We start from the raw sequence: 13,286 nt of genomic DNA, 5'->3' as shown, positions 1-13,286 counted from the left end.
TCAATGTCTTGTACGCCTTTTACCTATGATGTTCCAGCAGTCAATGTTCCAAGGCAGTTTCCAGAAGGAAAATAGCAGAGCAAGGCATTATGTGCACAACACAATATATCAAGAGGAGCAAATTAGCTGCTTGGAATAGTGCCATTATCAATGGTACATCATTTAACAAAGCTTAAATTAGGAGGATGAAGCTCAGTGGAAAACAAAAGAGCTCAATAATACACAAAAGTTGTTCCATACCGTCCATCTGTGTTTCTCCATGTCTGGTTTTCGTGGCCTGGTTTCCTCAAAGCCACTTCCGTCTCCTGAAGCCTGAGGAGACCAATCACACATGTTACATTTCCTTTTATGAGGAAACAAGATGTTAATCTTAGTTGTATTCATTGCTTTGACAATTGTAGACCTCACTTTTAAATGTGTATGTTGTCCTTACACCATGTGCCTGCAACCACTTTACTTGAATTGTTGGTTAAATTTCAGTCAGCTTCAGTGATTTAGGGCAGATTTTCATAGAGTATGTGTGTATACAAAAAATAAATCTGACCTCTATGCTATTTGTGCCCTGTCGAACAAAATCAGTGGTGTCTTTATATTGCCTGCATTGGCTTTATTACTGTAAATCTGTTTTTTAATGCTGTCTTCTTGGCTCCATCACTCATGAAACCTTGTTTTTGATCTCTTTGAGCCTTATTCCTGCTTCAATTAAGGTGAAACATAATGCTATATAAATTGTCAGAACTGTGCCTCTGCAGTAATGACATTAGGTCATATGTGTATATATTCGTTGTGTCAGTTTACTGTAAACAGACCTGGTACAGTAAACCCCTATGAAATTCCAATTTTTTGGTGCATCAGTATCTTTAATGCCATGCCTAAAGTGGAAAACAGCTGTTGGGTTGTTGTTTTAGATAAAAGCACATCCTGAAATGTGAAACCTGTGATTTTCCCATCTAATCCTAACAACATCTAAAGATTCGATGACACCAAGCTGTAAAGTCTAAACTTTATTCCGTCAGTAAGGACATGGTTTAAGTGATGTGAGTGAGCAGAACAGCTGTGAATGTTTTACTAAATAACAGCTAAGACTGCCGGTGGGCTGCAGTGACGCACCTGTGATTGTATGTGGGTGGTCAGGGTCAGCGGTGACAAGACTCGGACTCTTATCTGTTACAGATTTACTATTGGTTGTAAGTGATGTAACATAGTGGGCTAAAATAACATCCAATAAAATGTCATCATTTGTCATCACCTACTTTAGGGCAGTTCTGCCATAATATTACTATTCATTCCAGCTTTTGGAAACAAATTATTTTCTCTACCTTGAAAAGATGCAGGTAATTGATTCCAATTCAAGAATAAATTTGAACAGATCTGATGGTTCACTAAGCTACTCCTGTAAAGCTTTGTGTTCTCGCACACACACGTATTGCTTACAACAAGAACAGCAGCAAGTTCACCATCAGAATTCTTAATTATATTGGAAACTATTTCAGACGGTCGAAGACAAAAATGGGATTCCGACTTCTGGGATTCTCATGTCAAGCGGTGATTTTGTTAAATGAAATGCAAGTTTATCATCTGCGGTTGCAACCATAGATGTTTTAAATGATTATTTTGTAATAAGTGTAGCATGTTCTTGTAATATAGTGTTGAGCTAACTATTCCAAATATAGTATGATAAGATGATAGGGAAAGATATGTGAACAAATTGGTATTTCATTATATTTAATCGTAAAATAGCAGCTGCTTAGTTTCTGTTTACATCGTCTTTAAAAAGCAAAGAATGTTGTTTTGTAGCGTAACAGCCCAAAATTGCACAAAGATGTGGACTATCCAACACATCATGGAAGAAGCTTGTAAATTTCATCAGTATCTGCACCGCTCAAACTTTCATTTGAAGGTCTAAGAAACCATGTAATAGACCTTTGACATTAAGACTCATCATGGTAGAGAAAACACAGGTGGAATTAAAGATTGTTTATTTCCACCAGGTGTCCCAGTAAGTCAGGACAGTGAACCAGTACACACTAAAATAAGGACCTCCCCTAAGTGGAGTGCAGCCATCACTAACACACCTGTGTTTTTCTTACTGTGACAAATCAGAATGTCCAGCATAAAAAAGGTTGCTCCGGCATTCAGCACTCTTTAGTACACCCAGAGATACAGGGAGATGCAGCATGAATGTAAAAAAAAAAACACGTAGCAGAATCCGCTGCTTCTCTGCTTGAGAACAGCAGCAGTTTTTTAGTGGACAGAACAGAATTCAAGCAAACTGACCACTTCCCAACCTGTAATATGTAAACAGACTAATGTTTCAACACTACTGTGTCTTCATCAGAGACAAAGTGGACAAAGACATGATACAAATAGATGTATTCAGTCTAAACCAAGCAGGTAGCTGCCACTGGATGATTGGTTGAACAGTGTTTCAAAGCTATTGGATGATAAATCCAAGGGTGGGGGTTTCTAAAGTGAATGTCTAAGTGTCACACCCCCTACATCATGTCAGAAATAAAGTAACACAGACTTCTCTAGAAAAAGTACCACAGAATCTGTCAAATGTGACTGCAAAGTGTAACATGAAGTATGCAGTTGGCCAGCTTTATGTACAGACTAACCACAGCTCTGCAGCGTCGTTACAGTTCTGGGGTGTAGTAAACAGTATTCCTTCTCCTCAAGATGCTCACAGTGAGGCATAATGGGTCCACATTTAAAGCACAGTGAAGCACACTTATACATTTGGCATAAATGAAGAACTGAATTAGTCATATTTCTTCTAAGTTGTCACACACAGACACATACTCACACATGCATTATAGTACTTTTATCCCATTTTTATAGGTCATTGACCTTGTGGTTTGTCTCTGTCATGTTAGCCCTGTGACATAAATAGACTGGACTTCTAAAGTTTCCTTCAGGTTGTCATATTTACTGGTGCTTTAAGAGAACCGGCTACCGTGTCACCACTTGGACTTGCTGTCAAGTTTTCTCAGTGGATTCTGATGATATTGCAACAAAGCATCCATAGATGTGATACATCCATGATTACAAGACAATAGACATACTGTTTTGAAACAGGGCATACACGTTCCGAGACAAATAAACTGCATTCTGGTTCAAATCAACATATCTTTACCATTCATTTTACAGTTTTACTGTCACTTTTCAGGTGACCAATCAGATATTTGATGGGGTGGGACATATCACTTATAAATGGAGACGAAGCTTCAACCATGTTGTGAAAAGGTCGTACTTTAACGCAAACCATCACATTTTTTGGAGCTTAACCAAATCAGTTTGGTGCTTAAACTTAACCAGTGTTTGAAAATCAAAAGTAAACAACGTAAAACGAAATGAAAGTCAAGTTTAGTAAAAATAATAATCCAGTCTCCTAGGTCAGAGTTTTGTTGCTGACTTACACATGCTAGTGATGAAACTTACACACAGTTTAATCCCTACACTTTTACTCTAATTTTTATTAGACTTAGTAAGCCTACAGTGCTTCTTCAACACTGTGAAAAGACTGTTTGCTAATAATCAATTTGACTGAAGTATGCTCACAATCCTCTCATCAAATGCCCTTTGATGCTTTTGTAAAAAGGTATTTATATTTTTCTGCAGGGATATTCCAGCAATTCAGTCACACGCAGTCACTTATCTCCTAAATGGGATAAGTTGTCACTCACCATATCGGAGTCGTCTTCGTCCTCTTCACAGTGCCTCTCTGCAGCACGGGGGTCTCCCACCACCCTCAGCTCACCGATCACACCCTGGTGCAAACATGTACATGGTGTTTTGATGTTTGATGATACATATAATCATGACAGAACAGCACTTGTTTTCACACACCCACACACACACACACACACAAGATGTATCCAAGTGTAGATGCTTATCTCTGAACTCGGTGTTCGGGTTCTGGTAATATTTCTCAGGGAATTCCCCATTTCCACAAAATCAGAGGGGCTATTGATGTCTCCAGTTTTAGCCTCCGCCTGTGAAGTGCCACTATCTCTGCCTCTAATGCACGATCTGATACATGTTCCCACACAGGATACTCACGCAGATAGCATGAATGCTATCTTCCTGCCTATCAAAGGGCCATTAGCCGTATGTAGAGGTGGTCTCTGTGCTGCTGAGTTATTTGAAGTCGACTCTTCAGGACACATTTATGTCCTGAGAAAAGAGTCAAATGGGTTTTTTAAGAGGACTTTTGAAGATAAATAGCTCTTTGACATGTTAACCCTGTCTCTGAAGAGACTTTTAATTGGTGGGCTCAAGTTGCACAGGCCTTCTCACTAACTCCTCTGTACAATGTTTAGCTGACATGCTAAGGCCTTTTTATATAATGTGTTATGATCGTATTTTTCTTCCTTGAACTGCTTTAGATCTTCACAACAAATCTCAGATTGTATTCACAAGAAGGACTAAAGTGTCAGCACAGAATGTTTTTAGTGATGAATAATAAGAAAAAAACAAATGCCATTTCAGGCTGGAATGTCCATTTTTATAAATACATAATGTAAATATTTAGATGTTCAGAGAAGCTCGCCAAGTCTTGATTTGATTAGGAAGATTAAATTCACAAGACCCTGGGAGCTTAGGACCATGCTAGGGTCAACAAATAGCACACGGCCAACAAGTCCTGAAATAAGAAACATGGTTAGGACTCCTTTTGTATATGCAGTTTAGAAAACTTTGTGGTGGGATGTTTCTGACAAAATATCCAACCACAAGGAGATGTGCTAGTGCAGAGAAAAAGGAAAGCTTGTGATGAGCAGCAGGGTTACATAGTGGCTTTAAACAAAATAAGCAGCTGTCTTCAAACACAGTAATAAAAAAGATTAAGATAAGTGTTGCAGTGGAGAAAGGAAGTGAGAGATAATGTTTCAGCAGAATAAAAACTAAAGACTCCATTTCAAGGCTTGGAGTCAGATGGGACAGAGCTATTTGCAATCTCAATAAATGTAGTAGTATAAATGCCTATCTTCTGCTGTTATTCATGTAACAGTGTTAATAAAAGATGTTTTCAGGAGATGACTGTGGGAAGAGCTGCCTTTTTTCACAATCCTAAAGATTTAAAGTTAGTCAAAAACACCATCAGCTTTATGACTTCAGGGTCTTAATACCATCCTGTTAGCTGAATTCATATAGATTCGTGTTTATTTAAGCAACAAAACTCTAAAGATCACATTATAGTAAAGTTTAACTAGTTGTGGTGAAAGTTGTGTATGTCCATTGACATTATGGCCATTATCTGTCTGTAAAAACTACCATCTAACCAATGGTTGAATTCAGACAGAAAAAGCCTCTTCTGTGTCTTATTTTCAAAGAGAGAGAAATAAAAAAAAAATACTTCATCACTAAGAGGTGGTTCTCCACTTCAAAGATAAACTGAAGGTCTTTTAAAGTGTAATTTAGAAAGCAATTAATATTCTGTATTTTGTACCTAGAATTATAATTATAATGATTACTAAAGAGTCCAAAAAAGTGTTAAATAGCTGTCCATTCTTCATCTATTAAAATAATTGAATGCACAGAGGCAGAATGAACAATTACCGCTGACTGTACATTTTTGCTTGGATGTTTTGTCCTTATTCGTGGCCATGGTTGAACTGCTATAAACTTTAACAGCAGTTGTTGTAGTCAGCTGCTGAGATTTACTCCAGACAAATGACTGACATTAATTACACCACCACTGTGAGGTCTTCCACTTATTAGCAGACTTGCAGAAAGAGGATGGTGGGTGATTTAGACATTTATGTTATGGTTTCAAGCAGGCCAATTTGAGCAATTAGATCACACGAGAATTATCTAGCCAAAGTGTTTCACATGACGACTAGAGCAAATCAAAACACAAACTGTTCCAAAGCTTCATGAGGCAGGGATCTTGTCTCATCAAACTTGATGTTAGTTGAAGTAAGAAGTAGTTTGAGAATGTTGGAGGCCCATTCCTTTCTATGGCATAAGAATTAGCCTGATCTACGCAGTGCACAATCACCATGGAATGATTTCTTTATCTATTTTGTAAGCTTTTACAGTGAATACACTATAGGTTCCAGTGTTATATATGATATTTGATTTAAAAACAGTCAAAGCCTGTATACACACCAGGAACTTCTCAGGATCAGCTCCTCCAGCTTGTCCGACAAACACCCCAGCACCACCCTCCAGCTCCATGTCGTCTGGAGACCTCTCGATGCGCATCACCTGAGGGTCTGAGTCACAGTTGAGGTAGAACATCACCTTGTCATCCCTCACAGCAATAGCAAACCTGGTCCAGGTGTCCCTCAAGGAGGGCACAAGGAACCTAGCTGCCTCGTAGGACTTCTGTGAGTCGGGCTCCGTGTAGTATAAGATGACATTCTGGTTGCCGCCCTGCACGGGTGACAGTTTAACACCCACATACATGATCTGCTGTGAGGCATCTGTGACGGAGAAGATGACACCACCCCTGTCAGAGGTGGGCTTCAGGTTGAAGATGAGGGCAAAGTCCCGATAGAATGGGCTTGGGAGGTGGGCGCGTGCCAGCTGGCCCGTGTTAGCATTTGGGCCAAAGACGTAAGCAGGCATGTTGTCTGGTCCATAGACTCGGGTGATCTCACTTGGAGGAGGATCCCCAATCAGCTGCAGCAGGGAGACTCCACTGTCTTCTAGAGAGGGAGAGAAACAAGACGTCAGGATACAACATGCTTAAAACATCGTGGCGGTTAGAAGGGAGGGCAGCATGGCAGCATGTTAGACCAGGAGCTAGTAGGCTGTTGGTGGGTGACAAAATGTAAATGTTTGACATGGATACAGGAGCATCTGCTGTTACTTCTATAGGACACATTAGCATTATTGATCATGTGGTTATTTGTAAAGTATGTCATGGAAAATTACAACAACTTCTTCCACCAAACTGTAAGCTTTTTTTCAACAGCCTTGGGAAAAGTAATTTGCCTCAAGAGACTACAAACAAACAAGCAACTAAAATATGGGAAAGTTTATTAAAGCTATCCAAGACATCTGCAAAAAAGGCAAACCATTGGTGTATGAGAGTATGAAAAGCAGATCACTTTCACAGACATTGTCAGATCTGTATACCAAAGACCTGCTAACGCCAACCTTCAGTTCCTAAACTGAAGGGAGACCTACAGGCATAGTGTGACATGAGACTCTGATTGATTGATGTGGCTCTTATAATATCTGAGTACTGTTATTCTCACTATACTGATGTGCAATGTCATAATGTATACTTACTATAAGAAAAATAAAATTCATTTGCAAGAAAAAAAGCTCTTATATTTTGTTGTTTACTTGGTCATTTTTCATTTTCTATAGACCAGACAACATTTATTAACTGATAAAACAATAAACAGATTGATCGCTAATGAAAATAATCAATAAGTTCCAACCCTAATTCACAGCAATGACTCTTCAAAGCCTTGATGCTTTTGATAATCTAATCACAAGTATTTTCTTACTACTAAATCTGTTTGCAAAGTCCAATTTGATTACTGTAGGCATAATACACAGCAACCTACTATTTAAACTGGCAATACAATGGCACCAACATGCTATCGTAAATATAAGTCTGTATATATCTGTGGTAAATCTTTTTTAGTCTACTGTGTTCCATTTAACTGTTGTTTTGGCAGTTGGAGGCTAAATTAAGGTTTTCAAAATTAGTGAATCATTTTGCACTTAAAATGCAAAATGATTGACTAATTTTGAAAACCTTAATTTAGCTGCCAACTGGGGAACAGATGAATGTCTATGCATCACATTCCTGAGGACACTAAAAAAAAAAAGCAAAACTCTTCCAACTAGTGTGACATCTGCTAAATGTCACTGCTTGAGGGCACATAGGGACCAACAGCTGGGCTTCCAGCATATCTCTGCTCACTAATCCATCGCCCTGGGGGACTCTGGCAAAATCAGTGCATGATAATTGGATGTTTTCAGGAAATACAAGGAACACAGAGAGCAATGTGTATTCATTCACAATACCCAGTGGGCAGATTTTATGGTACCAAGATCAAACTTGAAACTAAACCTTTCTGCCTTGATCAAAAATAATGTTTCCTTGTGTTAGAAGAAGAACCACAAAGATTACTGTTTTTGGAGTACACGTGATATTTTTTGGTGCTTTGAAGAAATGCTTTGGTTTACCTCCTGGTGACTAATGAATGAGTTCTATTGCTCAGTTCAAAGCCTCCCCACTGCCTGAGTGCAGGAGATCATTGGGGTCGGCAGTTGGATTTGTTGAGAGCTTAAACACACAAGGTGTTTAGCTGAACCGGAGACCCTGCTATCTGCTGTACAACCATAAACACCAGTGTGAATATTCTGTGTGCTGTCTGAGGACTAAAGATGCTTTCATTTGGATCTGAGCTCACAGAGAGCCCAGTCAAGCTGTAACAGGACAGCAATAAAAATACATTCCATGATGCAGTTCCTCTGTGCACCACACAATTCTAAAAATATTTGTTCAGTGAGTGAATTGATATGCACTTATTTAATCATATACAGGTTAAATATTAGTCAAATCAAAGTCGTATAACTGCCAAAAATACCAACCAAATCTGGAAAATTAGTGGTAGAGATGCCAAAAAGTTTTTTGCTAGACATTCTCTTAGTTGGCTGCACACTCACCCTTGAGTCAGATTTAAAACATCGTCTTGGTAAAAAATCTAAGAACATACATATAATAGAGTCTATTTTAGGAAAAGCAAGGAAAAAGTCACATCAAAAGAGCACAGCTGTCTAATATCCAATCTTGCTAAACCTTTCTGAATTTTAAGATCCTGAGACAAGCAAGATCTGAGCATATAGCATCATCATCTACCTAAATAAGAAAAAAATCACCGTGAAATGGCACGAGTCCCAGGTTCACAACACTTCAGGTAGACTGCAGGTCCTTGAACTGCTGCATTGACGGCATTCAACAATAAACCGTCATTTGCACGAGGCCGTCCAGATGTTTGCTCTGATAAAGTCAGAATGAGAAACCTCGAGGGTCCCTTCGGTGGGCCTGTGCTCACATGTCTGAACCTGGCTACCTCTTATATGTGCACAATCTCTGTCAAAGGAAGGTTGAAAAAGGCAAAGCCTGTAGTAATTCAGTGGGGAAATCCATCATGTGGGAAATCACAACATTTCAATTTGTAAATCTTCACGCTACGGGTGCTGAAGTTGACATCAGCTGTATTTAAAGTAGAAACAACGTAACTACGCTTTTATTGTAACTCGTTGTGCATTTAAAGACACAGAGAAGGAATTTGTTCTGAATGACTGAAAAATGTTAACATTAGCTGTAGTTCCCTTGTTTCAATTTACATGAAACAGGTCATTTGTTTAGCATAACTTAGCAGCTGGTCATGAACAATGATTTGATTTATGTGCACATTAAACTCAAAGGTCTGCACTAAGTTGGAATGTGGGTCGTATCTGTCACACTGAGCCTGGCTGTCCCTCAGCATGCAGCATTCCTCTGCAGAACAAACTGAGGATTCAGCCTCTCTGTCCACTCCACAGTATCTCCTTCTCCTACAGTTAAAAAGTCTGATTTTCTAATGCTTTTGCCAAAAGAACAGCAGACATCCTTTTGGAATGCAAATGCACACAAGCTTTCCAAACCCCTCATTAGTGAACCATCTCACTCATTAGTCATCACTCACACCAAACAGATGTGTACTCTTTTGAGCTATGTTTAGAATAGACCAGAAATAAGAAACGTGCATGTTGACCAGATGATGATCACTCACTAAGTGCAAAAAAAAAAATCACTATTTACTGGAAATTTATTTTTTTCATAAAACAACCGAACAAAAAAAATAGTTCTCTTGATATACACCACTGTTCAAAAGTTTGGGGTCACCCAGGCGGTTTCATGTTTTCCATGAAAACTCACACTTCTATTCTTGTGCTAACAGGGTTTTCTAATCATGAATTAGCCTTTCAACACCATTAGCTAAGACAATGTAGCATCAGAACTAGGGCTGCAACTAATGATTATTTTAATAATCGGTCAATCGGTCGATTATTTTTTCGATTAATCAATGAATCGGATTAAAAAAAAACATATTTTGAATTTCCGCCTCTTTATTCAGAAATAGAAGATTTGGACTGACAGAGCAAATAAACTCATTGTAGTGAAGCCTTCGTCTTCAACCATCGAAAGAGGCCTCATGTCAGTGAGCATCATGTTGAGGATGCTCTCAGTCAAGACAGCTGCTTGCTGTGTTGGACATGATGTATTTCTCATCATGAAGCCTGTCAATGGAATGCATCCTGCCTCACTCCAACACAGACCATTGTCTTCACTCAGACCTTTTCAGAAATTTAAAACTTGAGGCTTAATCTTCAAATTATTACCACCATTGTGTGCAAATTACATTTATTTTTAATGCATATTCAAACCCTGCTTAAGCTGATTAAAATGAAATAAAAAGTATCTCTCACAACACAGGTGCCTTATTACTGTCATTAATCAGCTAACAAGCAAACGCTAGCATCAGGTGAGCTACCAGAGAGACTAACGTTACGTTTCCTCACTTTAACACGGAACAAATATAGGATATTGTAGTGACTTAAGGTGCGTGTCCACTGCTTTTCTTTCAAAAATACGGACATTTCCAAGTGACCCCAAACTTTTGAACGGTAATGTTGCCGGTCTGGGACTGTAAATAGATATTTTAATATCTAAAGCTGATTAAAAAGGTTTTACCTGCTTTAAGAAAAAGATTCCTTTTGCAGAAGCTGGTTCAATGTGCCTGCATAGTCAATAAAGGGAAGGGGCAGCTTGTCATTCTTTCACAGACATCAAAAATTGTTGGGTACACATAGAGTTCACCATTAGCATTTTAAGTGCAATCTCAATTCAGGTTTTCCAAATAGGCTTTGTTAAACACTGACAGCTTCAAGGTCGGTTGGGCATAGAAAAGAACCAGTGATGAATGGAGCTGTGCTGGGTTTATGGTGCTAGTTTGTCTTGTCAAGAAGACTGCTTGCTGACCAGGAACGCAGCTCTGTCTCATTTCCCAACATTCCAGGACGGGGTACCAGACTTTGTGATTCCCTGTTGATAAAGCTGTATATACAGTGTGAGGTTGTATACACAGCTTTTCGAAGTACATGATCCTGTATGAGCCACAGGAAAACATCTGAACATCTGGACAGTCAGAAAACTTTGCGGTTTCACCTGTCGACACTCCATCACCATTTAAAACATCCTTTGAGGCCCGCTGACAGGACAATGATCTCTTCTCTCACTCTGCAACAAGCTGGCCAGTGGTCTGACCCTGATGAAGTGTCACAGTTCAACTCTGAAAGCAAGAAAAATACCCTCCCATGACTGTTCAAAAAACGTCCTAAGGCATTTGCAGCACAAACTAGGACTGAACTATTTCTAGCTAATATCGAATTGTGATTTTTCTAACAGAATGGGATTTGAATTTGCAGCATCATTTTTTACAAGTTCAATAGTCACTGTTAAATAGACTTAAAACATGTGATGGAACATTACAACATACAACCCCCCTCAAAAGTGTAATTGTCACACAGACAACTTCATGAAGTGTCTATTAAAACACTGTTGAAGATGAATACTTAATATCTTTTAAAACCTGTTTTGCTGCTTGAGACAATGTAGCTGTTGATACAGACAGGCACACTTCACTCTTCACACAGCAGCACTTTAATGCTAAAGTTTAACACGCCATTTTATTACTTTCAGATCAGAAACAGCTCGAGGGCCACAACGAAGAGTTGAAAGTGTCGACCCAGCTCTAGGTACTAGTTCAAATGAGCATTCATGGGATGCCCTGAAACAAGTCAGATCCACGGCGACCCCACCCTACAACCCACAGGACCTAAAAGACACTGCCAGTGTCCCCATACCAGACACCACAGGACACCCCAAGAGGTCTCTTGTCCATATCCTAATGGTTCGGATGTTTTCTGCAGCATAAGGGAGACCCACACAATATTCGGCAGGTGGTTTTATTGTTATTTCAGAACAGGGTATAAGAAAAAAAATCTAGCTATACAGCCAAAACCTGATTCCGCAATAAAGTGTCTGATCTAATGCATTATCAAACTAATAACAAATAAAAAGTAACAGCTTGTTTTGAATATCAACATCTGCACAGTGTATTCTGCGAAGCATTGGTCCAAACTTGCAGTTTCTTTAACCTAATGCTAAGAAAATACCACATCACAGTCCAGGAAGCAGATTTCATGTTGACTCACTCTGAACACTAAACTGTAATTCTTAAACCACAAAAAGGAAGATGGTCTACCACAAGCTGTGCACTTGACTCTTTGGGGAAGGAACAACAGTGTGCTTTTCAGGTTGTCTACCAAGTTTTTTACCTGTAAGTAGAAAATTTTTGAGGCAGCCAACACTTTACCACATACTGCTATCTTCATGCATATGAATTTTGGAGCTTGGAAAAAAAACTGCCTTAGATATTCCAGTGGCACAGCGGAAATACTTCCAAATGAGTTTAACGCACATCCAAACTGCTGAGACAGGACCTATCCCTGCTAAACCGTTAAAAACTTTGGGCTGTTATCCAGCTTGAAACATCCCAGTGCTTTTGTCTAGTGTGTTCAGCAACACAGCCTCATCACTTCTCATTTTGTACTAGTGCAACACAAACCAGAGGGGGCAATGGGTTTCTGGCAGCAAAGAAGTCAGACCACACTGTGCCCATAATTGGAACCCTCCTGAGAGCCAAGTCAAAATGATTCCCTGGCAAGCAGGATGGCAGAGGACTGGAGCCAGCTCTGGGCCTTCCTGTCATGAGATACAATATCAATCTCGACTCAGTGGAACCACGGTGCTACAAATCTGTGTCAGACCTCCAAAAAGGGGAACAAATCACAAATCAGAGACTAAATATGCACTGGTACCACCAAAAGAGCATCATATATGTTACAAGGAAAGCAAACTTGCTCTTTAATAGAATCGCACAGATGTGGCTATGAACAGGATTACACTTTATTTTATTTTAACAGCCTGAACTAACAGAGAGTAATGGGGTTTCATATCCAGGATATAGTTTTACCGTCAGGAACTATCCAAAATAAATTGCAGTTGACCTCTCGACCCTGATATGAATGACTGCTCATCTTTCAAGCAGGAGGCTGGTAACCATGGAAAAACATCATTAAAAGGGCTATTGAGCCCTAACAATCCTGCCGCCCCACAGTGAGAGGATCACATCTGACTTATTTCTTACAAAGTTTCCATAATGCACACACTGACGTTTCTACAATCTTCCCATAGCGGTCCTCCA

General features: G+C 39.3%; 1 protein-coding gene across 4 annotated transcripts in view; it reads right to left on the bottom strand.

The window, feature by feature from the left end:
- Nucleotides 1-13,286, bottom strand: part of col18a1a (collagen type XVIII alpha 1 chain a) — an 85,959-nt gene that overhangs the window by 29,370 nt on the left and 43,303 nt on the right. For all 4 annotated transcript variants that reach the window (XM_023285187.3, XM_023285184.3, XM_023285185.3 and 1 more), the window contains 3 exons: nt 6,112-6,653; nt 3,687-3,770; nt 241-312 (listed from right to left, as the gene is read on the bottom strand). In XM_023285187.3, the coding sequence (XP_023140955.2) occupies nt 241-312; nt 3,687-3,770; nt 6,112-6,653 (698 nt within the window). The remainder of the gene's footprint in view (nt 1-240; nt 313-3,686; nt 3,771-6,111; nt 6,654-13,286) is intronic.

The sequence above is a fragment of the Amphiprion ocellaris genome, chromosome 11, assembly GCF_022539595.1.
Source record: "Amphiprion ocellaris isolate individual 3 ecotype Okinawa chromosome 11, ASM2253959v1, whole genome shotgun sequence".
NCBI lineage: Eukaryota > Metazoa > Chordata > Actinopteri > Pomacentridae > Amphiprion > Amphiprion ocellaris.
Note: the sequence above shows the minus strand (reverse complement) of the source record. Positions and strands in the feature narration are given on the sequence as shown.